Raw genomic sequence first — 27,585 nt, 5'->3', positions numbered from 1 at the left:
TCCTTGTCTGGGTGCAAATTCCCACTGACCCTCCAGGTCAGGATTGGGAGAGGCATAAGGAAGTCAGTGGGCTTGGGGACCTGCACTAGCCTAATGTACTAAAAGAGGTTACAAGGTTTTCATAGGCACTGAGCAGCTGCAGTTTCCACTAACTTCAAGGAGGAAGAATTAGTCACGTGAAGCCTTATAGAGTATTGGTGAGCAAAATTCCTATTGATTTCAGTGGGGGCTGGATATAAACCTATTTATATATAAAATTATGCTCATTAGTGCTTTACAGGGTGATTTTAATCTCTTGCATCAAAGGGGGAACTTTATTGTGTTAGAAAAGTGCGTAATACCATAAAACAGGAGTGGCCAAACTTACTGACCCTACGAGACACATACAAAATCTTCAGAAGTTTGAGAGCCAGGGCATACCTGTCGGGCCTCGGAGCTTCTCCCTTCCTGTCGGGCTTGCAGCAAGGGAGCTCTTGGGGGCTTCTCCCTGCAGGAGGCGCCTGCTGGGGCTCGGGGTTTCTATCCTGTGGGGCATGCCTGTCAGTGGTTCAGCCCTACTACTGCTGAAGCCCCGAGCCTCAGCAGGTGCCTCCCGTGGGGGCAGAAGCTCCCGAGAACCCGCTCACTTCAGGGCTGAAGCTCCAAGCTCTTTGCCTTAGTTTCCTCATCTATAAAATGGGGATAGCGATACTGACCTGCTTTGTAAAGCACTTTGAGATCTACTGATGAAACACTGTATGACAGGTAGGTAGCATTATTACTGCCAGCTCTGCCAATGGCTTTGTCCCCTCTTGGGCAAGTCACTTAATTTCCCTGGTCAAAATTTTCAAGATTAACTACCAGTCCAACTGGAAACACCTTAATGGGGGTTGATTTTCAGAAAGTGGGGCAATTGTGCCATCTTCAGGTGTCTCATGTTGGGCAACAAAAATGGAGGCACCCAAAGTCACTGGTCTCTTGAAAATCTTGGTCTCTTTCCCATCTGTATAATGGGGATAATATTTTCCTCACTTGCAGGTACACGACAGATGACAGAACAAGGAGCAATGGTCTCAAGTTACAGTGGGGGAGGTCTAGATTGGATATTAGGAAAAACTTTTTCACTAGGAGGGTGGTGAACTAGAATGGGTTACCTAGGGAGGTGGTGGAATCTCCATCTTTAGAGGTTTTTAAGGCCCGGCTTGACAAAGCCCCTGGCTGGGATGGTTTAGTTGAGGTTCATCCTGCTTTGAGCAGGGGGTTGGACTAGATGATCTCCTGAGGACCCTTCCAACCCTAATCTTCTATGATACTATGATACATTGTGAAGATACAGCTATTAATGTTTGTAAGGCATTCAGATACTGTGGTGATGGGTAGTTAGGCGAGTTACTTCAAAATGAAGGTTGGCCATTTTTTTTTCTTCTCATGAAAAAAATCCCTCCTGCATTCCTAGTTTTTGGCAATCAATAACTCTCAACATTGATTTCAACTGTTAGCATACTTACATTGAACTTTAAAAAAAATAATCAATCATTTAAATGAACCGTTGTCAGTCTCTCAACACAAAGAAATGATGTACTATGTAAAATAACAACCATATCACATAACATTGTCCAGTTTAATCAATTAGCTGTTTCAGAGCTGTTGTGATATACACTAGGCTGTTTAACTAGAACCCTTCGCTTATCATCTCAACCCTAGAAGTATGCTTTCATAGATCAAGCCTATGAAGTGAGTGTTTTGCTAAGTAAGTAAAGGTATTCAGCAGTGTCTGCATGTCAGATTGAATTAATCCGTCCAGCTGAGTGTAAAAGGAACACAGAAAATGTTAGGAAATTCCATTGTAACCATTTGGAAATAGTATGTTCACATTGTCAACAGAAACTATAGATCATACAGCAGATTTCCAAGACGTTCCCTTCTGCCCCTACCCAAGAAACATGACAATTCCAAGTCCAGGCAAGCATCCCTATTCGAGAAGGGCACTTAACCTTAAAGATTGAAGCCTGTGTTTAATTGCTTTTCTGAACTGGAACCCCAGGGTCTGAGATATCCTGCAAAAACACTGATCCTAATAAACCATGATGCTACTGTGCATAGAGTATTATTAGGATGTCTGGCCATAAATCTTCCAAATATTGGTAACTGCTATAATGGTTCTGTTTCACTGAGTTTGACTTCAATGAACTAAAAGTCAGGGAAGAGAAACTGGTACCTTTCGAAATAGCATCCCAGTTGCGGGATGCTGAGAGTCCCAACACTGTGTACTGTAAAAGGCTTGGAAATCAAACTCTGCCAGCTGTGAAATTAATAATTCCTTGAGCACAGTGAGAGGGTAAATTTCAGCTTTGGAATGTGCTGTTTCTAGACAAGATAATCAATCAGTGATTTCACAAGCATTTCCAAGTGACCTTTTCGTGCATCCTGCACAATATATGAGGTGGTATTTTCTCTCTCTTTTTCTTTAAAGTATTATGCTTCTCTGAATTCCCAGTAAATGATGATCAATAAGCGCAAATGACAAAATATTGGATACACGGACATGGGCACGCCTATCCAATATTTCGTGTACAGACACTCACGCACGTGCAAACAAACAAACAAAAAATACTCCATCAAGAAATGGAAATCACGAGATCCAAACAATAGCCCAATGGTGATGATTTTAAGGACCTATAAGATGATTGTTTCAAACGTCACTTACTGACTTCTCATTGTGGGAGCTCTAATTTAGATGTGATCCATTACACTGTAATCGTGATTTTATCTTTTTGGCAGAGTTGGTCAATAGCAGCTCAGTTAGCTCAGCAACGAAGCGTGAAAACATTTGCAATGCATAAAAGAATGCTACGAGTCAGGACATCTTGATATGGAAGATTCTATCACTTCATAGGAAGAAACATGAAAGAGGAGATGTTTTATGGAATCAAAAATTATACCTATGTTCCTCCAAATCATTGAAAAAGCCTATTTCAGGGTCACATGGTACTCACGAGGAAGATGGCTGCTTAGCCCCAGACCCCTTCACTCCTCACATATTAATTCATCTCTAATAATTACTTTCCTAGCATATTGGCAATAAGTTTCTGTCATAAACATTTACATTCATCTCCTGGACCAACTTCAAATGGTTGAATAAGGATTCAAATGAAAAAATGAGTTCCAACAAAAGACCTAAGCCTGAATCTCCTACACAGATGAAGGGAGAGAACACAAGGCCACAGCAAAAACTAGACCAGGATATTGCAGCACTGAAAGAATTCCTCATAGACAAACAGGATTCAATCTCAAAAGACATAGATGATGTAAAATCCTGAATGGTTTGCTTGAAAGATGAGCTACAAAAGACTGCCATTGAAACCAGTGAAATTAAAGAAGAAACTGCCTCCTTAAAACTTAGATTAGATAATCATTTAAAGAGCCTATTTCCTTGTAGTAAAATTATTGGTATAAAGCAGGGACCCTGGAACCATCTTGAGGCTGGACCATACTTTAAATGAGCTTCCTTTGCCATCAGCTTCCTTTGCCTGAATAATTACATCTTGTGAATTACCCAGGGGAGAAAATTGTGTCCAAGTACATTGCTGCAACTGTCTGTCTCCAGCCTCTGCTGCTGAATGTTCTGTGGGTCCAGAATGAAGATTCGGTAGAATCAGATACCCATAATCAAGTCAGACTATCCCTTCACATCTCTTTTACCACATAAGTCTTAATTGAGCTTTTCAAAAAAACAAACACATTGAAAAGGTAAAACTGAAAATATAATACTTACCACCCCTTTCTTCACTCCCCTTTCTTTATCCTAAAAAGCTAACTGTCTGAAATAGGCAAGATGTTTTTAACCTTGTTTTGCACATTATAATTTAAAATTTTCCCATGATTCTTTGCATAATTACATAGAATAAAACACAGCTATTCTTTTCAATAAACATTGCCATAAAATGTACAATTCACAGCATCATACAGCAAAAAAATAAAAATAATTGAAGCAGTTTATTTCTGTTTATATATAGTTACCCATTATAATGGAAAGAGGCAGTATTTTACACATATCTTCCTCATAGTCCTTCTATTATTGCATATTAATAATGCTGTTTTAGCAAGTTGTTGAATTATTGAACATCACTCTGAAGCTATTGTATCGGTTTTGTCAGCTCCTTTCCATATAGCTATTGGAAAGCATTGTGCCCTGTAATCCATATTCATCCTAAACCTTTGACTCTTACTTTCTAGTGATTCAATTCTTTTCAGCTTGAGGGGTCAGTGTCCATGTTACTGTGAAGACAAATGATTATGCAGGAACTACTAGTGTGGGTCTGCAGTGTCTCTCCATCCATTTTCACAGATCTCTGTTCTTCTGTTTAGTTCTACTAAGTTTCTCACATAAAAGCAAAGGTGACAGTCAGGAACATGGGAATTACCAAACAGATGAGCCCTGAGGTGCACCCAGTCCAGTATCCTGTCTTCAAAAGCTTCCAGAACCAGATGCTCCAGGGGCTGATGTAAGAACCCTGATGTAGGCAGATATTGGGTAATCTGCCCTCCACATCAGGGTTTTATCTGGATAACGAATAATTTGAGATTGTCTTAAATCCTGAAGAACGGGATTTCATATCACTTCTACACAATTTTTTTAATAATCTTTTGTAAATTTTAAAGCCAGAATGGACCATGATAACAAGTTAGTCTGATCTTCTGCATAACACAGGCTGAAGAACCACCCCCAATAATTTCTGCATCAAGCCCATTGCTTCTGTGGAGAATATTCATCCGCTCTGTCACAGATTAAATGGTACATGAACCTGTGATTACTTATACAGAAAGCACAATACCTTCCTCTGCTCTACAAGCCACTGCATCCATAGAATTAATTGTGAACTCTCGAAGTCCAAACCCTTTTTTGAATCTTATTACATACTTGGCCTCAACTATTTCCTAAGGAAGTGAGTTCCATATTTGGGGAACCCCCACTACAGGATCCCCTCACAGGCCTTCCAGGCCTTAACAGAAGAGGTAACTACTGGATGATCTTTTGTGCTAGTAATTTGCTTTTTTGCGGCAATTTTTTTTTTTTTTTTTTTTTAAAATGATGACCTCTTAAACATCAGAGAAGTATTTGTGCATCCATCCCGATGCTTCCTACAGTACATGGGGGAACTACAGCAGATCCGTAAACAGCAGCAAGGGCAGGAAACTACAGAATTGGATAAAAAGAAGTCTGTTCTGGTCTCATGTTATTTTAGAATAAGCTACTGAGAGTTACTGAGCGGAGACCCAGCTGATCATTTGCCATAGGCCAAGATGGAGCAGGTGAATGACTGACTCCTGACTCATGCAGAAGGCAACAGCTAGACCGGTAGTGGGTGAGGTAGGGAGAGGTAATAGATATGCCTGGCTCCTTATCTTTCCTCCAGAAACCCTCTCCAGTCGTCCCTTTCTCAGTCACTGACAAAAGCATCAGTCTGCCCATCTCTCAGGCCCACACAGTGGGGGCTGTCTTTGACTCAGCCTACTCCCCTTGCACACACATTCAGACTATCCAATTTGCATCTGAAATCTGGCCTTATTTCTCGACCCACACCTCATCCAGGGCTCTTATCAGTCACATCTCAACTCCTGCACCCTCTCCATTTTGAACACCACCCCCCCCCCACACACACACACACACCAATGCAATCACAATGCAGCTGCTATTTGCCTACATTTTCCTTGTCTATTGTTCTGACCACATCATCCCTACTTTTCATATCTATCCACTGACTCCTCCCACTGCATCAAGCTTCTTGCAGACCCCCTCTTCTCAACCAGCTGCTCTCCCCTCTTACTGCATTTCCCCCTTCTCATCCACGCTGCCTACAATGCCAGCCTTCTCCTGTCCACTTTCCCACCAATGTCTTTGTGCTTCCAGGCTGCTCTATTCATATAACTCTCCCTGAACTGATCCAACCCTCCTATCCCTTCAAATCTTCTTCAAAACCTATAAGAAGTCTACCAACAAATGACAGCTAGGCTTAGGGGAGCAGAAAATAATAAAATATCTATTTGTACATTAACATAGATAGATTAGATTATTGCCCTCTCTTCATTCTTCCTATGTCCCATATCTTTTTCGGAGGAAGGACCACACCTGTCTCTGTATACTATGAAGAGCCCCACTTCAGAGAGCCATATCAATATTGGGACCTCAGGGCATTAGCATAATATCAGTACTATATCAGTAATAGTAATTCTATCCATAAGTGAACAATAGCAATAACAGTTCACCACTCCCATTCACTGCATTCTCTTCTTGTCTTTTAAGGTGCTTTTAAGATATGTATAGGAGTTTCCTGTCAGATCCCACTACAAATCCAGGGGAGCTAGCCATCTAATTCACATTTGTGATCTTCTCTATTGCTACTGCTTCCATGTCCATCATTTTGGTCACTGAAAAGTTACTGTGGAATAGGAAATTATAGGGGTGACCACACTGTTAATATGTCCTTAGATTCCTAGAGTTTAGGGCCAGAAGGCAACATTACATCATCTAGTATCAACATCCTGTGTATCACAAGCCATTAAATTTCACCCAGTTACCCCTATATTACACCCAATCGCTTGTGTTTGGCTAAAGCATAACTTCCAGAAAGGCATCTAAGTCTTCATTTGAAGACATCAAGATACAGACAATCCACCATTTCCCCTGGTAGTTTGTTCTAATGGATAATCACACCCTCACAGTTTAAAAAAAACAAAACAAAAAAAAAACTTGCCTTACTTCTAATTTAGATTTGTCTGGCTTCAGATTCCACCCATTAGATCAATTTTGCCCAAGACAGATTTTTCCAGGATACACCTTTTTAGTGAGATAATATCCTGATCATTCTGTTGTTGTCATCAGTTATTGAAAACCATATTTAAAGAAAATAGATTAAAGGCCCAGATATTGTGTTCTTGGAATTGAGAGAAAATGTAGGTGTTTTCCCGCACCTACATTGTAACAGCAGATAAAGTAGGACTGGTGGTAACACCTTCCTGGCAGCTAACTGGATAGCAGCACATTCTAAAAGACCAATATACTACAGTAGGTAAACACACTCCTGTGACTGCTTAGATGTTGTCTGACAAATTACATTATGAGAAAAACCACTGGATTCCCTAACAAATATAATAACAAACAGCTAACAAATATAATAACCTGAATTATTTTCAAGTCAAGTGACATTTTAAGATCTACCATTAAAACCGGGGCTTGTATAGTGCAATGGGGTCCTGATCCCTTACTTGTGCCTGAGTGTGAGCGCAATACGGAATATGTTCCTCCACTTGGAGGAGTGAAATCCCTCACCTCAGTCAAACATGTAACCAACATTGTTGCCACAATTTCTGGGCTGTCTTCCTTATTCTATCAGTCAGTTCATTTCACTGGCTCTCTTTGATTACTGGATGCATCCCTGGCTCTGCAACATACCTGATTGGCAGTGAAGGGTCACCAGCATCCCACCAGTCTTTGGGAGGGCTAATGTACATGCACCATAACTCCCAGCTGTATCCGTGGGCAGAGTTCTCATATCGCTGCACCTCAAAGTTGTCCTGCTTGATATTATCGATGGAGGGAAGAATAACTCTTTTCCGGTTCTCTTGGATTCGCGAAAGAACTGGTTCTGCCCTAAGAGGCAAAAAAGGAGGAATCAGAAAAGGGGCATTAACTGCTGTTCCAATACAGATGGACACAGTAGCACTTTAACAGCCCATCTACCTGAACTGTAATGGCAACACTTAGGTTATGTCTACACTACAATCAGAGGTGTGATTGCAGGACATGTTGGAAGACCTGTGCTAGTTTTAGTTTATCCAGCACAGTTAAAGATAGCAGTAAAAGCATGGCGAAATGGGCATCAGTGGGGCCTGACCAAGTCTGCCAGGGTCCTGGCATCCATACTTGTGTTGCCAGCCCACACCAAAGCCTGTGCAATCACATCTCCAGCTGCAGTGTAGACATACCCTTACTTCTTCTAGCTCGGACTGCACCCCTGTGAGACAGGATAAACAAAAAGAACTCATTTCTGTTCTCACTTAAGAGAGCAACTGATTTGTTGGCGTTACAAAGAAGCAAGGCACAGCAAAATCCGGCCAAGAGAGGTTAAGGGACTTGCACTAGGCCACATAGTTATTCAGTGACAGAGCCTAGATTTGAATTTGAGAGTTCCTGGTTCTCAATGATGTGCTCAGTCCATTAAATTACACTCTTATAAACATATTCAGAGTAGAAAATGAATACAAATACCAGAGGCAAAGGAAAATTTTTCATATTCCTGAGATTAAACAGATACTTTTTAAGGTCTGCAATGCAGTTTTGTCAGCCACCAGGGAGGCTTTAGAAATTTCCAAGCTTCCACTTCATGGGATTTCCTGCCTGGGAGAAGCATGGACACATCAATTATGTGGAACTATTATCAATTAGGATACAGAGGACAGCTGCTAAATATGGAATTCAAATAGCAACATACCCATGTGTGTCTGGGTTTAGGCTCTCTCTTAAGCAATTGAATATTCCTGTGCAGAATTCCTGGACCCAGCAGAGAACAGCACAGTGCACACAAAGAAGCAATTTCACAAACTAAGAAGAATTTAAGGTATAAAAGCCTTAGGAGAGCCCTCCAAAGCTGGGTATGTCCCCATCATGCAGAGATAACAGTACATTTTGTAGTGGCTTGAAGTGGTTACAAAACGTTAATAAACATGAATTAAAACGTATTTCAAAGAGTGTTTCCCAGTCATTTTAACCAAGAAGGTATGAAACCAGGCAGTGTAGTGAATAAAGGCCAGATTTTCAATACTGTCTTCTGACATTCCACCTACAAAGTTAAAGTGTTTAAAGTGAATATTTGCATATGCAGAATGGATAATTGCACACTAATGTTCACTTGGGAGTACATGATGCTTTGCATACAATGGTGGCACTTTTGCACATACACTGTGCATGCACACTTTGCTGGAGAAATTAGGAAGCCCAATCTGAAACATGCCAGGAGGGACCAGATTTCCCAATATGTGTGCTTAAATTGCCCTCGAGATCCTAGACTTGCTTCCACAAGTGGGTATTTCTAGTGGATGCAGGCAAATTTTCCAGCTGCAATTTACCTCTTCTTCCCCCATCTTCACTTCTGAAAATGTGTCTCTAAATATAATAAATGAAAGTAAATGCATGAAAGGCTGCGCTGCTATCCAAAGACTGTTTCCTTGAAACATGCACACTGAAAACCAGACCTGGACCCAAGCCACAAAATTCTGATCTGGAACCCACCTTCTGTGACAACTGAGAGTGTTCAGAGATGGGGTTTTGGGTCAGCCCCCCCTTTGTGAAAACAAGAACCAATGAACACAGACAGGGCTTATTCTGACAAGGCTCTGAGCAACCTTAACTCCTTAAGTGAGAGTTGAGGGTGCTCAATGTCTGCTAAGATCAAGCTAATAATGCAGTCAAAGGAACAATCTGCTACTCTTATTCCTTATTGCTAGGAAAAGCTGTTTCAACAGTGAGTTCAATAAATTATTGTTTCTCATACACGTGAATAAAATCCAGTTTGAAAAAGCCAGCAGCCTAATCATTACAGCATTCAGATGGGAATACAGGTACTGGTGTTAGAAACAGCCTTCTGAATACATCCTTATTCATACAAAAAATATGAACCCTATACAGAATGTGTTTTCTATTTGCAAAGTTATAACATTTTCCTTGTAGATGACTTTTTCTTTTCCTCTCTTCAGATCACACAATGCAATGTGCATTAGCCTCTCCTGTCTCCAATATTCTAAGCACAGAGCACAATTTTTTTTAAAACACATTTTGTTGCGAAATATCATTCATGGAACCTTCTTGTTGTGCAGACTTAGAAACGTAATAGAATTTCCTCTGATACTTTATGCTCTAGATGCATCAATCCCCCTGAAAGAGTCCCTTTGAAATACTTTCTGCTGTCCTTGCACTTTTGAACTTATTCTCAATTTAAGAAGAATCAAACCAATACAAAATATAAACCTTCCCCAGAGGGATGAAGGTGGAAAGGCCTGTAACACTGGAACCACTCTCTTTTTCAATTCCCTTTGCCTGATCTTTTAAGCTTACAGAATTCATTCAGGGCAAGGAGGGGTCAATGATTTGAACAAAAGAAAATGTGAATGGGGATAGGATGAGTACTGAAAACAGGGATGTTGGCAATTCTGCAGTGTACTGCCACACACCATCCAGAATACCTTGGGACAGAAGGAAGGATATAGCTTTATTAATTTAATGGCCACATCTGCAAGATTGTCCATGCTAAATTATACATTTTCAGCACGCCTGATTTATTCCCTTATAATCTAACCATACCGTGAAATCATTAAACCTGATTTTTAAAATTTTATACCTACCAGCCAGCAGTGAATTCCACATGGGCATCAAAGAATCCAGTGATGTGGCCAGTAGCAGCTTTCCAACCTTCAATACGAGCTCGGATCAGGCCTTCTCTTTTCTGGTTGCGCACCACCTTCACCAGCCCTGGGTATCGTTTGTTGACATACTCTTCCAGGGGTGCCTTCAATTCCTCTAGAGGAGAAGACCGAGAGAGCCAATTCAAAAGGAGCAACAGATGGCATCTAATGCATTAATCAGCTCTTGTCATTGATGTACACTGGCAAAGCTCACTGGAACAGTATACCTTAGAGAAGCAGCTAAAAGGAAATGCAATAAGTAGAAAACGATTTAGGCCTAGTCAATGTTAATTTGGGAAAAGGGAATTTCAGGGAGCTGTTACAAGACTGAACAGAGTAAATAAAAGGACAAGAAATCCGTGTCTTTGACCAGGATGTTGCTATTTTCAAAAGTGTCAAACTCCTAAGTGCCTAGCTGCCTTTTGAAAAGGAGACAGATATTTTTGAAATTATACCCCTACTTCTGCATCTGTGTTCCTAATTTTTGAGCATTTGTTTAATCTCCTTTAATGTCTTGGTCAGTCCTTCACACGGTTTCCTTTTCGATACTTGTCTGTAAATTTGGGACCAGATTCTTTGCCCCCAAACCAGCTCCTCTGTGACATTCAGACAGCATCAACAAGCTGGAATGTGGATGTATGCCCATAGCTGGCCAGAGGTGAGGGTAAATGATTAGCTGGTTTAAAGCCAGCATAACTGGCTCCTATGCCACTCTTGAACAGGACGTGCTTTCAAGAGTGTGTCAGGAGCACTGAGCTCACATAACACGGGACAGTGCCTAGGCTATTCTGATTTATGCTGCAGTTGGGGCCGGTTTGGTGCAGATCAATCCAAAAGAATGAAGGAGTCATAACCAGGCTCTATCATCTCCCTTCCAAACTCTCGTATGTCAAGTAATTCCCAACAGCAGAGAAAATTAATCTTAATCTTTACTGGTTTTCCCCTCTCCCCTAATTGTGGTTTTAATTTATTTTACCTTTTTGTTCATCAGCTATTCCCTCTCTTTTTGGACTCACTCTGCTTCCCAGACTTTTATCACTTTTAGCAAAAACTGAGAGGCCTAGAACAAACATGAAGGGACAATCCTCTGCAGAGTAGCAAGAGACCAGGTAAACTTCTCTGCTGTACGTGGGGCACCGTTTCATTAAAAATGAAATAAAAGGTCACCAACACTTTTAAAAGAATCAAAGAAATGTTGTGGCTGATGTTAGTGATTTTTCCTCTTAGTAGGCTTGAGTGGATTGCTATGAACATTGCAAAATGCGATCACGTTGACAGTTTAAATCAGCCAGTGTAGTTTAAATTGCTGTGAACTGCACACGCCTCAGTTTCTCCCATCCCTGAGGCTCAGCTTTGCCATCTCAATTTCTGCGTTTGCTGCACGCAAACTTGGCCCTTGGACTACCTGAAATCTCTCCACTCTTCTTATAGCAATGAAGAGATTTCTGCTTCACTTAGAAGAGCCTAAATATCATGTATTAAAAGTACTTCTACTTACTGGGAAATTGCTGATCATTTAATTAAGTTGTCTAAGACTGTGTATGCTCTATTGCTGAATACATAATGGCTTTAAGTTTCAAGAGTCATTACTGGTACCAAACTTATTAATACTTTCAAATGCCTATGGTGTATAAAAGACATGCAATGTAAAAACAATCTCTAGTGTACATACATGGAAGCATAGACAAAGAAGAAATAATTATTGAATGATGGAGGATTAGTTCAATTATGGAAAAGCACCCCTAAGTATGGGTGCTTATCCACACCTTATTGGGACCAAACCTCTTGAGACTAGCCTCTCCGAGTAGATTTCCAGTACTTCCTGCTTCCAACTAAATTAGAAACATTTTGCGGTTTTGCTTCTAGCCCCAGATACAACCTGTATGCAAAAAAGGGAAAACTGTACCAAATGTTTTTGATTCTCAAAATAAGGTTTAGGTTAACATACAAAACACTCAGGCGAGGAGCTTAAAACCCTTATTGGCAAGATATATTCGATTGAATTCTGCTGAATTCTCTGTTTTTAAAAAATGCACTACATTTTTGCAGCATGAGAGGAATTTTAAGGGTGCAGGATTGTATAAGGACTGTATCTGCCCTTTTCTGTGAAACTTACATGTGGTAGTATATCTAATTTGTCCATAAAATGAAATAATGCAAAATAATTAAAATAAAATGCATAATACTGGGTATAATCTTGGATATTATTGCTGGCATTTCTGCTCCCTTGCACCAGTCATAAACAAGCCTCTACTGTGCTAGGCATTGTACAAAATTAGTTTAGAATTCTGACTGCGACCAAAATATGCTATGTAAGGGAGGCCATGTGATGTAATGGATAGAGGACTGACCAGGACTCAGGTACCTGGGTTCTGTTCCTAGCTCTGCCACTGGTCTGCTTGGCATCTTTGGACAAGTCACTTCATGTCTCCGTGCCTCAGTTTCCCCATCTGTAAAAGGATGATACTTACATCCTTTATGTATGTAAAGCACTTTGAGATCTACTGATGGAATGTGTGATAGAAGAGTGAAGTTTTATTATTATGAACTAAGACAGGCTGCTGGCATCATATGGTTAAAACAAATTGCTGGAGAATGACCCTCATTTCTGCAGAGCTCAAGGGCTCCATGATATTACCTAATGGCCAATGCCCTTGTATGTCTAGGAATTCCTATGAGAGGCTTATTGACCTATTTTCCCCCCTTTTCAGAAAAATCACTATTAATGCAATACACAAGGTCAGAATAGTTACTGATATGAGTGGCAAAGTAGGTCACTACTTTAAGAAAACATAGCAAGGGAAAACAGAAGAGTAAACAGTAAACCCCGTCCGTTATGCTTAGCCAGAGAAGTCAAAAGAAATGGGATCAGCTATTCCCTCTCCTTATGTGCATTCTTCCAAGCACATAAAAACAGTGCTTTCCTGAGAGTGTCTTTCTGGCATTGTTCCTCCGCACATATCCATTTCCCTCAGGTACAGTCTCTGTCTTATGTTGAAATGGGGAAGAAGGGGGGTAAGGGGGGGACTTGCAACCCAAAGCATCTGCATCACATACATATATAATTGTGCCAACTTTAGTTTCATGCTGAGCCACTCATAGGAAAGCAATATTTTATGAAGATAACATCCCTTCTGTGAGAGACTTCAAGGAGACGGAGAGACAGAGGTTTTTTGACAGACAAAACCCCACATGTATAGCATCAGTTTCTGACATGTTTTTGTCAGAAGGTAAATCTTTAATGTTGCATATCATGGATTTATGGGCCAGATTAAACAATTACAAGACTTTCAAAACTAGAGTTTAAGTTTCTCTGCTGAAAGAAGGAGGGCACATGGGGGAAAATGCTAATGGAAGCTGTATGCTCAGGGCGAAATGTTAATATGCCCAAGAGCAACGGAGAGGAGGAGTATTAATATACAATATGGCGTACATCTGTACTGCAGCCAGGGGTGTGAATGGCAGCTCGCGTACACATAACCGCACTAGCTGTATGCTCACTAGCTTGCTAAAAACAGACATGAAGTTGTTGCCATGCAGGCTACAGCACAGGCAGAACAAGCTGGCCTGACCCCGCTGTGTACATACTTGCTTGTGCAGCCTGTGCTGAAGCCAGGCCACCATAGCCTCCTTTCTATTTTTAGCAAGCTAGCTAGAGTCCAGCTAGTGCAGTACATCTACATGAGCTGCCAGTCACATCCCCAGCTGCAAAGTAGACATATTCTTAGTGATGGGTGAATCTCAAGTGACTTAGAATTCTGCTTTGGGTTCAGATGAGATGCTTCTACAAACATCTTGGACTGGCATAACTGGTCTGGCAATCCTGCAAGAACAGGCTCATGTGCAATGTTACATTCTTGCTTTGTTTTATCTGCGGAGAATTCATTTGGTAAATAAATATTAACTGTATTGCAGCTAACACTGGTGGCCCATGCTGAGATGGACCCCCAGAAGAAAAATTCAGGTCTGGGTTGAGTTTTAGATTTTGATTCTCAGTCCATCCAGAACTGAGGCCCTGATTTGGCTCATTAGACAGACAGGTCCTACCTGTAAAACTCAGGTGCAGGTGTAAGGGGTAAAATCCTGTTCCCAGTGAAGTCAATGGCAAAATTCTCATGGACTTCACTGAAGCCACAGTTTCACCCAATGGTCCAGATTTCCATTCCTCCAAATAGGTGGGTGGGAGCCAGTAGGAATCGGATATTTTGGAATCGTCACTTGCTGTTAAACACACAGCTATGTCCATCCCATCATTGATCAACTGCACCCAACCACTGGCCTGGGATCTGTGAAGCACCCCCCGCCAGCACAGCTCAGATCCTGCAGAGATTGATTTTGCAGCACCTGAAGCACAGCATTCTCTCTAGATGAACTCTGCTGGACTGTAAATTAGAAGTCATTCTCACATCTAATCTTAATCTAAATCATGGTAAATTACTTCTAAGTTTTCCTTGCATTTTTGTGTTCAGCAATCATTTTAGTGAGTGACATTAGCATAACAGGAAAATAACTCAATGCCTGCCAACATGACATTGTCAGAATGTGCAGCTTTAGACTCTGAATCCAGAGGGCTATTGTATTTAGGTCAGTAGCAACAAATTTATTCTTTGTCATATAAATTAAGAGATGCTTTATCCCAAAATAATGTATCTTTGCAGCACAGCCCAGAGCCGCATTATGCAGTAAGGTTGAGAGGTTCGGAAATAGCATGCCAGACATTAGATGACTTCAGCAAATGGCAGGCGAAGATGAAGTTGGCGTTCACGTAAATTGGTTACCCTGCCTTTGGCTTCGCTATTTTCAGGCTTTCATGCTAATTAGAGTATGGGAGAAAACGTCATGCAGTTCAGAGAACTGACTGCAGTTCTGAAATGAGTTCTGTTGTGCATTTTGTAACAACAACATTTTGCTCTTCCATATCACCACTGATGACCAGAAGATTTCAATGAGTTGCACAAAAACACGAAGCCTCAATAGGAGACATTTTAGCATTGTGTCCATTTCACTGTTTCTGTTTGTAAACTGAAAAATACAGAAGCAAAATGACTTGCCCAATGTCACAAAGTGAGTCAGGAGCAGAGCTGCGATTAGAACTGAGGCTTCCTGGTTCCAGATCCTCTGGAGTGGGCTATCAAACTATCTAGCTCCACACCATGGTATTTCAGTGCATGAACCTTACATGGTTTACAGACGAGTAGTTTGATACAAACCTGACAAATTGATGAAGTTCAGAATATTCTTCTCCATTCTTTCTCTATTCTAATCCTATTCTAGATGCTGCATAGCCATCCCAAGGTGCCCATTCTGCTCTTCCCTTTGAAGAGGTCTGGATGGATTCTCTTTCAGATCACATCTACATCATTTTTAAATCACATTTAAGAAGGAGGTAATAAATATTGGTACAAGGGGATGAATTTTTGGTATTTTACAACTTCCAGCTGAGACATGCAGAACTTCTGGTAAAAGTGCTAGTTGACTCAATTTCAATGATCTCTTGATTCCTATCTGCCTCCATTGATCTCTAGTGGAGGATGAGTTCCGGGAACTAGAATCCCTAAAAACCAATATATCTGCTGCTCTTTTTTTTTTTTAAAAAGGGGGGGGGAAGGGGAGGATCTGGCTGGATATTCAAGTAATGTCTATCATTGGCCATTTTATCGTGCCACCGAAGCTTTTGGCAACCACATGGTCTGCAGCTGCTATCTGCCAACTGGTATCAGTTATACTATCAATTGGAATGGATAATACAGAAGGTTTAGCTATATAGGCACTTGAGAAGGTTTCTTCTAGCTGATCTGCTAGAAACAAAGATTTTGGCCGTGAGGATATTGGTTTGATTTTCAGCAGTAATAATGAGCAGGAAGCACAGAGGACCAGTACATACAGTGGATAAGAAGGGTCATCTAACTGATTAGGCTGCCTTACATCTGAACTAGAGTTAGGGGGAAACGTTTGTAACAAGATTTGGAAATGGGCAAAACTCTCTGAGTTTTCATATTTAGTTGTGAAATCATGTGAGAGTAAAGGAAGGGAAGCAACTGTCAGGGAGTGAATTATAACATATGTATAAAACTTGATAACTAAGGCTGCTTCAAGCCTTGGGATCATTTGACTCCCAAATGATCCCAAGCCTGGGATCTCCAAGCATCTGGAGTCTCCAACACACAGCAAAACCCAGAGGGATACAAACCAAAACCAAAAAGGTTTTCCATGCCCCTATGTACATTGGTACAATCTGCACAACTCTAACCTGGTCACAAACTAGCCAGCAGAATACCATTAAACAATTTGTTAATTAGAAGATTTGTGTACCTTGGGATTTGTGTTGGCTAGGCAACTTTGATACCTAACAAGGCTTGGAATACAGCCCTTGACTCCATGTAAGTCTATTGAAACCTTCCTCTTTTTAATGCACTGTTCTTCCAAACCTGTAAAAAACAGTCAGCTCCCAAGAAAACACATGGGAAGAACTGTTGTTGCTGAAATGAGTTGAGGAGCAAGATAATGATATATCCAGTCACAGCTAATATTGTTATATTGAGGTAAATTACAACTAGTCACATGCATCACTGAATGTACCTAGGTATTTAAAGTAACCTTTTATCTTGAAGTTTTCTTTTACAGTATGAGGTTCTCTTTTCAAAGAGATATTATTCCAGATTAAAAACACTTACAGACAGACCTCAGAAAGGCAGGTGATGCTAAGCAACAGTCTCAAACAAGGCGTGTGACTGTGAGATAACGTAGTGTCTCAGGGGCATACTGCTGTATGCCTTCAGAGACCTACGAAATGTGTTATCACCCAGAAACACAAGCTGGGTAGTGTCTTTGCAATTATAAGCCAGCAACAACAAAAAACCAAAGGCAAGTACAAAACAAGTCTGTATAGTGTGAAATTCAATGGGAAAAAGTTTCAACACTGAAACTCTCTCATCATTTGCCTTTGGAGGAGGAACATTTTGCTGCAGTACATTTGAGTTTGTGTCTGTTTACAATTCAGAAATGCACACGCAGACTTGTTACATTCAACATATCTCTGTGAAGTCTATGTTTGCCATGTCTATTGTACATATCACTGGGTCTGATTAGTGGTGCTGTGAAGGAAGAAAAATCTAATGTGTCTTTAAAAATCAGTTTATTCTAATCTGGAACCACAAACATCAAAATGCCTTACTCGTAATTGTATGGTTATTGGATGGCGTACCCACGGGGCAGAGATAAGGATGTGTGAGTGCCTTAACTGTGCGTTGGGATTTCTTTTAAATGTAATCTTAATTGTCAGTTTCCTGGGTTTGTTATACTTGATCTGGGGATAATTAAAACATCCCTGTAATGTATTTTACTCTTAAATTACTGAGATTTACTCTCAACCTTAACTCCAACTTCATGTAATTATGCAGGGTTTTTTGTATTTTATGCAGACATACAACCCAACTCCAAAATATGAAAACCAAGTAATAGAACCCTACATTTTCAAAGGCCACTAATGATTTTAAGTTCCTCAGGTTTTAGGGCCCAACTGGATATACCTGAAAGGATTCTAATTTTCAGAAAGTTCAGTGCATCTGTCTTGTGAAAATCAGGCTCCTTTCAGGTATCTGAAGTTTGGCCCCCAAAATCTAGGTCAGTGAATAAAAGCTATATACCCACATAAATAATCTTTTCACACAGCCCCTCACAAATACAATCTGCCCATTCCCCTAACAAACCAGCACTATTTAATCACAGTCACTAAAGTCACAACCAGACACCTTCAACTCTGTTGTGTGTTTACTGCTAGGAGTCCTGTAGAATTAATCATCATTTAGTACAACCTGTAGTTTAGAATCTGGAATTATTTCCCAGTCAGAACCTTATTCATTTTATAATATCCATTTGTTTGTAATATTTAAAGTGTGAACCCTAACTATTTTCTATCACTGTGGCTTCTTGGGTGTGTATCAGCAGCATGGCTGCATGGCGCTCAGGTCTTATACATGGCTTTGTATAATGTATTAGTATTTTGGCATTTTGCGGGAGGGCAGAGTCAATCTGGCTTACCTTTGTGACCAGAGTTATCTGGCTTACCTTTGTGACTCCAGCTGAGGGATGCTGCAAAGTGCTCTGAGGTAAATGGGAGTGCTTTGACAAAACATACAATGAAACAAGCCAACACTTTCTAAAGTGCTTAGGGGCACTAAAGTTAACCAAACTCAGTCTCCTCCCCTCTTACCCTCTTCCCCCAGACACACTGAATAATGCTCAGCTTTCTATCCACCCTCTGAGCTGCCCACAGCAAGCACTGCCTGAATTAGTACAGTCTTCCTCGGAGCAGACACCACTGAGAATGGTGCCTTTAAATCTCAGCAGCAGATAAGGAATGAGAGTTATTTAATTTTGTATTCTCATTGCCAGCTGCAGTCTCTACTATTCAAGGGAGCGATGTTTTTAAAAAGGATTCATTTCATTGTCCTCTTCCTTTCATAAGTGTCTCCAGAGCTTACCAGTAGCATTTGTTACAATATTAGCTTCTGTGCTGCATACTGAGTGGCTGATAGAGACTGTTTAGACACATATTTTTTGCACATGGCAGGGACTATTGAAGATAAATAATTAATACACATGGGTTCTCCTTTAAGCCATACTTCACTTTCTAGCCAGTCGATGCAGTGTAACTTTGTGGGGTACGTGCAGGATTTCATTTGGATATTTTCAAAGATTTTTTTCCCCTGCAAAATAGGAGATATACCACAGACTGGAAACACAAATCACCTTCACCTCTCTTTAGTGGTCACAATGGGTTTTTCAGATGAGAAGAGAAATGCTCAGCTGGTGTAAATCACCAAAGATTTTTGTTGACTTCAAGGAAGCTATGTTGATTTCCATCAGCTGAGGAATTGACCACCATTATTTTTTCCCCATGGGCAATTATTATAATTCATCATCTTTCTATGGTGCTTATTACTGTAGTACCTATTTTTACAGGCTTGAGTTGCTTACTTTATTCCAGTTTTATCTTGTCACGTAGTAAATGCAATCTCTCAGCCTTCTTTGGAATGGAAAATCAGCTGTCATCCCCCAGTTCTTCACTTCCCTTTGTAATGTATCACAGGATATAGAACCCATGATTATTCTTATTATTTCAGTGTATGCAATGGAAAAGGAAAGGGGGGATGCTGCTGCTGCTGATTTAACATTTTGTTGTTCTTCATTAAGGTTTTAAAAATCCAATAAATGTTTAAAAATTGAACATTGTACAAATTATAAAACTAGGGAACCATTAGAATCAGGGTGGAGGAATAATTTGGATTTTTGAAAATGCCAGCACAGAACCCCACAAAAACTCAAAATCCAGACAGGCTCAGAATCTCAAAGGCAATAAGAGAAAGTGTATCAAGATAAATTAAGAACAGATTGGTCCAATGGATGGGACACAAAGAAACCTAGGCTTTAGTCCCTGATCTGCTACATAAACTTAGGCAGGTAACTTCCCCTCTCTGTTACCTCTTTTCCCTTTGCCTGTGGATTTATTGTTATTAATAAGAATACCATCTAGCTCTTACGCAGTGTTTTTCATTCATAAGTCTCAAAGCGCTTTACACACAGCGGTCAGTATCATGATCCCCAGTTTACTGATGGGGAAACTGAGGCACAGGGCATGACAATGGCTTTCCCCAAGGTCACTGACTAGGCCAGTGACAGAGCCAGGAGTAGAACCCCAGTCTCCTGAGTCTCAGGCCAGTGGTCAATGCATGAGACCATGCTACCACATTTAGAGTGTAAGGCTCAGATGCTTAAAGGTATTTGGGAGCCTAACTCCCTTTGAAATCAATGGGTGTTAGGGTCCCAAATATTTTTGAGGATCTGAGTTTAAGCTCTTTGGGGCAGAGACTCTCTTACTACATGTTTGACAGTCCCTGCTATTTTAATAATAATGGGGCCACAATGTCAGCTAAGATATCTGGGTGCTGCTGTGATGATGACTAGGACGATAATAATAATTAATCAATGCTCTCCGTCCTCCATCCAACCCACTGAAATAGTTCCTTTTGTTCTCCTGAAATACATACTGCTTGGAAATTTATGTAGAAGTCTAATTGGAGGTTTGATTCAGTTCTGCTGATACCACTGCAGCAGACAGGATAACCGCTGGGTGATGGGGGGTGTGGCCAAAAGCCAGCTTCCCCCTACTGGGTCCCACGCTTCTGCCCCTTGTAGTGGGCCAGGGAGTCACCGGTCACCCCGTCTCCCCAGGGAGGTACCTTGCTGGGGCCAAGGGTTTCCCCCTCTCTGCTCCTCAGGCTGTAGATAAGCACCGTCTCCTAGCCCAGGGGAAGCGTCTCCTCCAGCTGCCACAAGCCTTCTGGCAGCTTCCTTCTTCGGTGCTTCCCCTCTCCCTTTAGGGAAGGCAGGGTTTAAATACACCTGGACTAACCCTTCATTGGGTCCGGGTGTCTCTAATTGCCCTGCAATCATCTCTCCTCTGCTTGCAGGAAAAAGGGCTTTTGGCATTCTTGGGCTTACATACTGGCCCTGGTATGCCCTTTTGAGGCCCTCTGGCCTGACTTTATCACAGGGGGAAGAATTATATGCTGTACAGCACCTGATCTTCCAACGCATGCGGCTCTTCACACCATGAAACCACTGTTTTCCTGTCATGCTGAACCTCTTTATATGGTTTTACTCCCCAACGGGAAACAAACATACCACTGGATCTTTTGGGGGTCAAGTGATCAATATTTCTTAAAGGGCTCAGCCCACCTTACCTTCATCACTATTGTCGTCCACAAGGATAATCTCTTTCAGGAGGTGGGCTGGAGTGTGATTAACAGCACTGTGCACTGACCGCAGGATCACTGACAACGCTTCATTCACAAAGATGAAAATAATGGAAATCTGGGGCAGATCCTTAGCATATTTCAGCTCTTTGCACCTGTAGCACAAAAAGACACAAAATAAAAGTGGATTAATGGGACACATACTGGACCACTGCAGTGTTAGAAGCGGAACACACATGCAAAATATTGGAAAGGGCAATTCATCAAGCTTTACAACTTTGCAAAGCCGCATATTCTTGCAGATCCCATGTACAGCTTATGCTCTACATTACTGTTTTAGGAACACAGAAATTGCCACACTGGATCAGACTCCTGGTCCATCTAGTCTAGTGTCCTGTCTTCAAACATAGCCAGCACCACTGGGGAAAATTCCCCCCTAAGGAACTTCAGGGAAGATGGCTAACTAAGAGTTACAGTTAACTATAGCTGGGTAAACCAGGGATGACAGAGAAAGACAGAGGGAGTATAATTGAGACATAGACTTCTCTTCTTTGTATATTTATTTTTCAAATGCCCTTTCAACATGGAAAAAGCCACTGACTTGATAAGTCAAAGTAAAGCCTCCATTCTGATTCAGTTTTAAGATTAATGGATGCTCAGAAGTTTGTCTTATTGTTAAGCTGCACCCGTGTGTTTCTTTCTGTTTGGTTTTTGGGATTTGCCGGAATGAAATGAACTTAAAATGATCTACGGTCAAACAGCTTTAGCAAATGTTCAGCTCCTTGCTGGCTTTCCTATGCGTTTTCTCTTCCACGGGAACATTCTACTGGAGTGCCAGCTTGAACTGGTGTCTTTGCACGCTGCATCTGTACGTAAGTTTTTATGCAGTTCTGAAAGTACCTGGCAGCGTTTCAACATTAATTGTCCAAAATGAGCTTCATTTTTATGGTTGGACATTTATTTAGCTACTTTTCTCTGTGCCGGAGCCGGGAGGTTTCCACTCCGTAGCCAAGTTCTTTACTGCAAGCCACAGATTTAAGTTGCATGACCAGATACACCTGAGTTTGTGAACAGGAGCATGATGAACAGGATTAAAGTAGTTAGAGATGGAAGAGACCTTTCAGAAAATTAAATCCGTTTCCCTACAAGGGCAGGATATAGTCTCCCAGTGAGACCAAGCAGATAGTCAACTAAAACTGTACTGATCCTGTCCAAAAGCCTGATCTTAATACATTCGTCACAGGATGCAAACAGGTGACCATATACAAGGCCATTACAGATTAACCAAGGAGATACATAAGGTTTCTCACAGCCAAGAGTACTTAAGCTTTTGGAGTCTCCTGTTGGATGGAAGGTCATTAGTCCCCTCTCTAGAAAAGGGTTATCTTCTCCATTATGAACCCTGGTTGGAGGACTCTGTCACCATAGGGCCAAAAAGAGATCACCTGAGATATCAAGTCTGACCTTGTGAACTATGCAGGACTGCTCACCACTAGGGCTAAGTGAGCCAGTCGGGATAAAATAAAACCAGACCTAGACCTTTGTGCAAAACAACCCAAAGAGAACTAAACCACTGAATTTCAGAAGTTCAGTTAACAAGTCTCCATTTCCTAGCCTGCTACTGGGAACCATGATTCTGCATTATCATGGGCCAGATTTTAAAAAGAACTCAGCATCTTGGGTGCACATTGGGTGCTGAGCTCTCTCAAAAATCTGTCCTGAAGTATCGTAATGGGAACTGCTGGTATGTTAAGAGGGGCTGGAGATCTGGCCAATCATTTGCATGTACAGAAACGTTTTACAGATATATATAGACAGAGAATAAAATGGTTATTTGACTACTTTAGATACTTTAATCAAACCCTCCTGCTTAACTTAAAATAAATGTGTAAAGAAAAAGGAATTACTCCATGCAGAGGGTCATTCTCCAAATCATCTGTAAGAGATTAGACATAGAATACCCATTAATGTTAGCTGGAATACAATTAGTGTTTCTTTACCAAATGAAGCCTGCGCAGATCAAGCAAAGGAGGAATGTAAGAATCTCTATGACACAAGGTTTAAAATTCATTGACTCTAGTGATCAATTGCTTTATTTTTAATTGTGCTAATGTTTCTTAGGCAACAGCAGGCATTCTATATACTCTGAAATGGGAGGGAGGAAATTTGAAAGATTTCCACAGCAAGACAATTGCCAGATGGCTCAGAGGTGAACCTTCTTTAGTAGAACAAGTACCTCATATGCAAATAAATCCATGTTTTTCCATTGTAACAACTGCCTTCACCCTAGCTGATGCAACCTCTCCAAAGAAAATGTACAATCAGCTAACAGAAACAGATGTTAAAACAGCTTTTGGGAAAGTATTTCTTTCTAAAATGCATCAACAATGGGCAAAAATAAGAACTGATCCTCAACCTTTGTGCAAAGTATCAAACTGAACTAGACCAATTTTCAGATTTTAAAAATATTGCCTGTGTACTCCAATACACAGTAAATTGTGTAAGTGGATAGAGACACAGAGATAACACTTTATTTTAATTGTGCATACCTCTGCACTGTTCCTCCTCAAGGCAGGCTATTCTGGTGGTATAACCAGCTCAGTTTGCAAATGCTCAGAGAAAGCATCCAAACCAAGTGATTTGAGATTAGCCCACTGTTAATTTGCATTCACCCTGCACCAGTCCTATCAGTCAACAAATATCCATGAGTTTGTTCAAGAAAATATCTGGTGCTTTTGTTCTCTCATGGGACCAAAGGAACTAAAAGATAAAAAATCCTACTGCACTTCAGCTCAGCCATAATTAGAGGAGCCAAGGGAGAATTTGTTAAAAGCAGCAGGAATAATGAGGGGGTACATTATATCAGAAGCAGTTTTATTTTTTTCTTAGCTCTTACAGTAAAAAGGGACTGATCTCAACTCCATGCTTTATTTATGCAGACCATGTGGCTCAGTATAGTTACAAGCTGTGGTTTGGGAGGTTGACAGCTCCGCTCTTAGAAATATTTCTTAAGCATTCTGAAATATTAGTGTAGGAGCAAAGGATCTGCTGTACCCTATCTGCTTATCGCTTTGTCAGACCCAGAGAACTGCATTTACCTATGGCCATTACTGGTGGATAATGAGAAGAAGTTGGAATGTCTGTAATGGACAGGCTGAGAGAAGAATTCCTTCCCAGATTGGAACACGACTATGCCCTGAAGCATGAGACGCAATTACTGTCATCTTAGCATATGTAACTATATTGTTATAAGAAAATTCAGCCCTTTTAAACAAAACAGAGAAACATGTTATGTGAAATGTCTGTTGTGCCTCTAGTTAACTGAGAAGAACGAGACTTCAATGGTCAGTGTCCTTTCAGAAGCTCACCAATAGCAGACTAAAAAGTGCCTGGAAAGAAACCTCAACAATATTGCTGCATTTCAACAATGCTCAAACTATCAAAATGATATTTTAGACCACTAATACTAGGAATACAGGAAACACAATCCTTGGACATGGTTGATTTCCAGACAAGAGCCATAAAATTCTAATCCAGATATGAAACTCTCCTGAGTTCACTGGGAGTTGGATTTGGGGTATTGGTTCAGCTTGTTAGTGAAAACAGGCCCCAGACCCCAGATCTAATTTAAAGTTTATAGGAGCGCTCAGATCTTGGATTTTGGGCCTAATTAGGGAGTGAGCCTATCTCTAATTATAGTTTATGTATGTATATGGCATTTCTTGTGGGACCAGCAGTGAAAGTGCTATAATACCACGACAAAAGATCTTCTCATGGTAATTCTGGACCAATCAGAAAGAGAAAAAAGAGTAAATATCATGATAAAACATGGTTTTTGCATATTTCCAGTCTAATACTGCAGTCCAGAAGTTTGCTATGGTTTTGATAACCATAAAACATTTGGTTTCTTACCAGAACAATGAGTCTTAGGAGGTTCTTCAGAGTTATTAATAATCTATACATAGTTTTTTAAGGCCAGAAGGGCCCATTATGATCATCTAGTCTAACCTTCTGTATGCCAGAAGCCACTGTACCTAATCCAAGAATTTCTGCATCAAGCCCATATCTTCTGGTTGAGCTAGAGTATCTCTTCTAGAAAGACATCCAGTCTTGATTTAAAGACTTCAAGTGATGGAGAGTCCACCACATCCCTCGGTAAGTTGTCCCAATGATTAATAAATCTCGGTGTTAAAAATGTGAACTGTGTTTCTAGTCTGAAGTTGTCTAGCTTCATCTTCCAAACACTGGATTTTGTTGTGCCTTTGTCTTCTACATTAAGCAGCTAGCTATACTACCAGATATCTCCTCCCATATAGGTTCTTGTGGACTATGATAATCAGTATCGATCAGAGATGGACCTGAGCCAAAACCAGAAGTCACTGGAGCTATGCCAATTTACACCAGTCTAGGTCCTGGCCTCTTTGATCTAAGACTTTAGAAAATTCAGATTCAGATCTGGTTGTTCACACCTTAGCTTCAGCACTTAAATAGCACTTTACAATTGCAATGCGCTTACAAACGTTGGCAAACAGATCATATTAGCTAATTAATACACTTTACAAAATGATACTTTTACTAATAAATCCTGCTGCTTCCCTTCCTCCCTCACAGTCAAATGTGCTATGGTACTTTCTTGTTGGATTTAAATCAGAACAGTGAAAATCAATAAGGAAAAGCAATGCATCTGCTGACATCACTTACAGGTTTGCTTCTTACTCTGATGTCCCGTTGATTTGAACAAAAGGCACTTCTATGCCCCATTTTATCCTGGGTGACAAAGGCTACAACGCCTGGCAAATGCTTCTTGCCTCTAGCACATTGTTTATTTGGGGATCCAGTTAAGGATTTATTTAAACTGTGAATGTGTGTTGTCACCTATACCAAAATTGAGTCCGATTCTCTGTTACACTAAGACCCATTCACACCTTTCTGGCAGCAGAAAGGGGCCTTAAAGGGTACAGAAACATCTACACTATTTAGCCCGTTTGGTTTAGGGGTATATTAAGGTGGGCTGGTTGAAGGGCACTGGAAGGTGAGATCAAGCAAGGAGCATGAGCATAGCCAACATACCCTACATTATAACCTTTCTCCACTTCACAAAGGGGTCATGGGAAGCAGACCGTAAGTCAGAAGACCCCAGAAATTGCTCGAATGGCTGTCAGGGGCTACACCATCCCCAAAGCACCCCACTATATAGCAGGAACACAGCTGCCTAAAGTTCAGTACAGAAATGGAATAACAGCGTTGGGCCAGTTAGGTACTGGTAAATGTCCCCACAACCCGCACAACACGCACATAGGCCTATGCAATCAGAACAACTATCACGGCAGTCCTGAAAATGGTATGAAAGGTTCTTATTTTACATCAAATCCAAACGTGTAACCAACAGAATACACTGGGACACAGCTGGAAAGGAGGAATACAGCTGAATATGGGAAGAGAGATATTTTTATATACAGCTCTTCCCACATATTAGACAACGCCTTTATAGGACTAACCATTCAAGTGCAAAATAGAGGATGAGAGAGAGAAATATGACTGGTTTTATGCTGAACAGGTTTGTATATATCAGACCATATTCATCACATCAGCAAATTTCAGAATAAAATAAAGTTTTGTTACAATATATGTTTGTGTCTGCTGGACAAGTATGTCATGAGATCAATTGATCATTCACTTTTATCCTTGCCACACAGTTGTAAATCTAGTCTTCTGTGCAGCATGTGAGATCAGAATTTTTATTGGCTGTCTCAGTAACAGTAGAGGGGATATCATATACTTTACTACTTGATCATCCTGCTGGGGTGAAAAATACCCCAGTATTACAGCAAATGTTCTTTCAGCACACAGAGACCTGAGGCTAGTAAGTATTATTCTAAAAGTACTCAGGCCTCCTCACTGATTTAACATGGCCTCTTTTGGTACTTAGTTATCTTCTGACTTCTGGGGTGCAGTGCCATTCCTGTGTCACAAAATCCACCTCTACCATGAACCCAACAAATCACTCCCTTCTGGCATTGCTTAGACAAGTAGCAATCTGAGGATGAGATTGTTTCTTCATCTTCCCAACCCACATCCAACCCATCTGTCTGTTTCATCCACCCATTGCAACTTGTCTGCTACATAGATTGTGAGCAGTCTGGGAGATGAACTGCCTTCCTTGCTAGTTGTCCTTAGCACAATGGGGCCCTGGGCCTTAAATGGGCTTCTCAGGTGCTACCATACTATTTAAATAAATAAGTGATGGGACAGAGAGGCCCCCCCAACCAGCAAAGAAGGGGTTAAGGAGATCCTATGGGCCCAGCTAGCCAATCCTGCTATCCCTGCAACCAATGCCATGCCTGGAACGGGAATAAAAGGAGAGAGCCTGGCTCAGTTCATGGTCTACTGG

At 40.9% G+C, this 27,585-nt stretch overlaps 1 protein-coding gene across 3 annotated transcripts in view; it reads right to left on the bottom strand.

Annotated features, from left to right (window-relative positions):
• Positions 1–27,585, bottom strand: part of GALNT17 (polypeptide N-acetylgalactosaminyltransferase 17) — a 235,303-nt gene that overhangs the window by 129,227 nt on the left and 78,491 nt on the right. For all 3 annotated transcript variants that reach the window (XM_067537921.1, XM_067537922.1, XM_067537923.1), the window contains exons 3-5: positions 21,183–21,349; positions 10,378–10,552; positions 7,433–7,630 (exon numbers count right to left, since the gene is read on the bottom strand). In XM_067537921.1, coding sequence (XP_067394022.1) covers positions 7,433–7,630; positions 10,378–10,552; positions 21,183–21,349 — 540 coding nt within the window. The remainder of the gene's footprint in view (positions 1–7,432; positions 7,631–10,377; positions 10,553–21,182; positions 21,350–27,585) is intronic.

Source organism: Emydura macquarii, unplaced genomic scaffold, assembly GCF_026122565.2.
Source record: "Emydura macquarii macquarii isolate MOO-44397 ecotype Brisbane River unplaced genomic scaffold, CSIRO-AGI_Emac_v2 contig_450, whole genome shotgun sequence".
Taxonomy (NCBI): Eukaryota; Metazoa; Chordata; order Testudines; family Chelidae; genus Emydura; species Emydura macquarii.
Note: the sequence above shows the minus strand (reverse complement) of the source record. Positions and strands in the feature narration are given on the sequence as shown.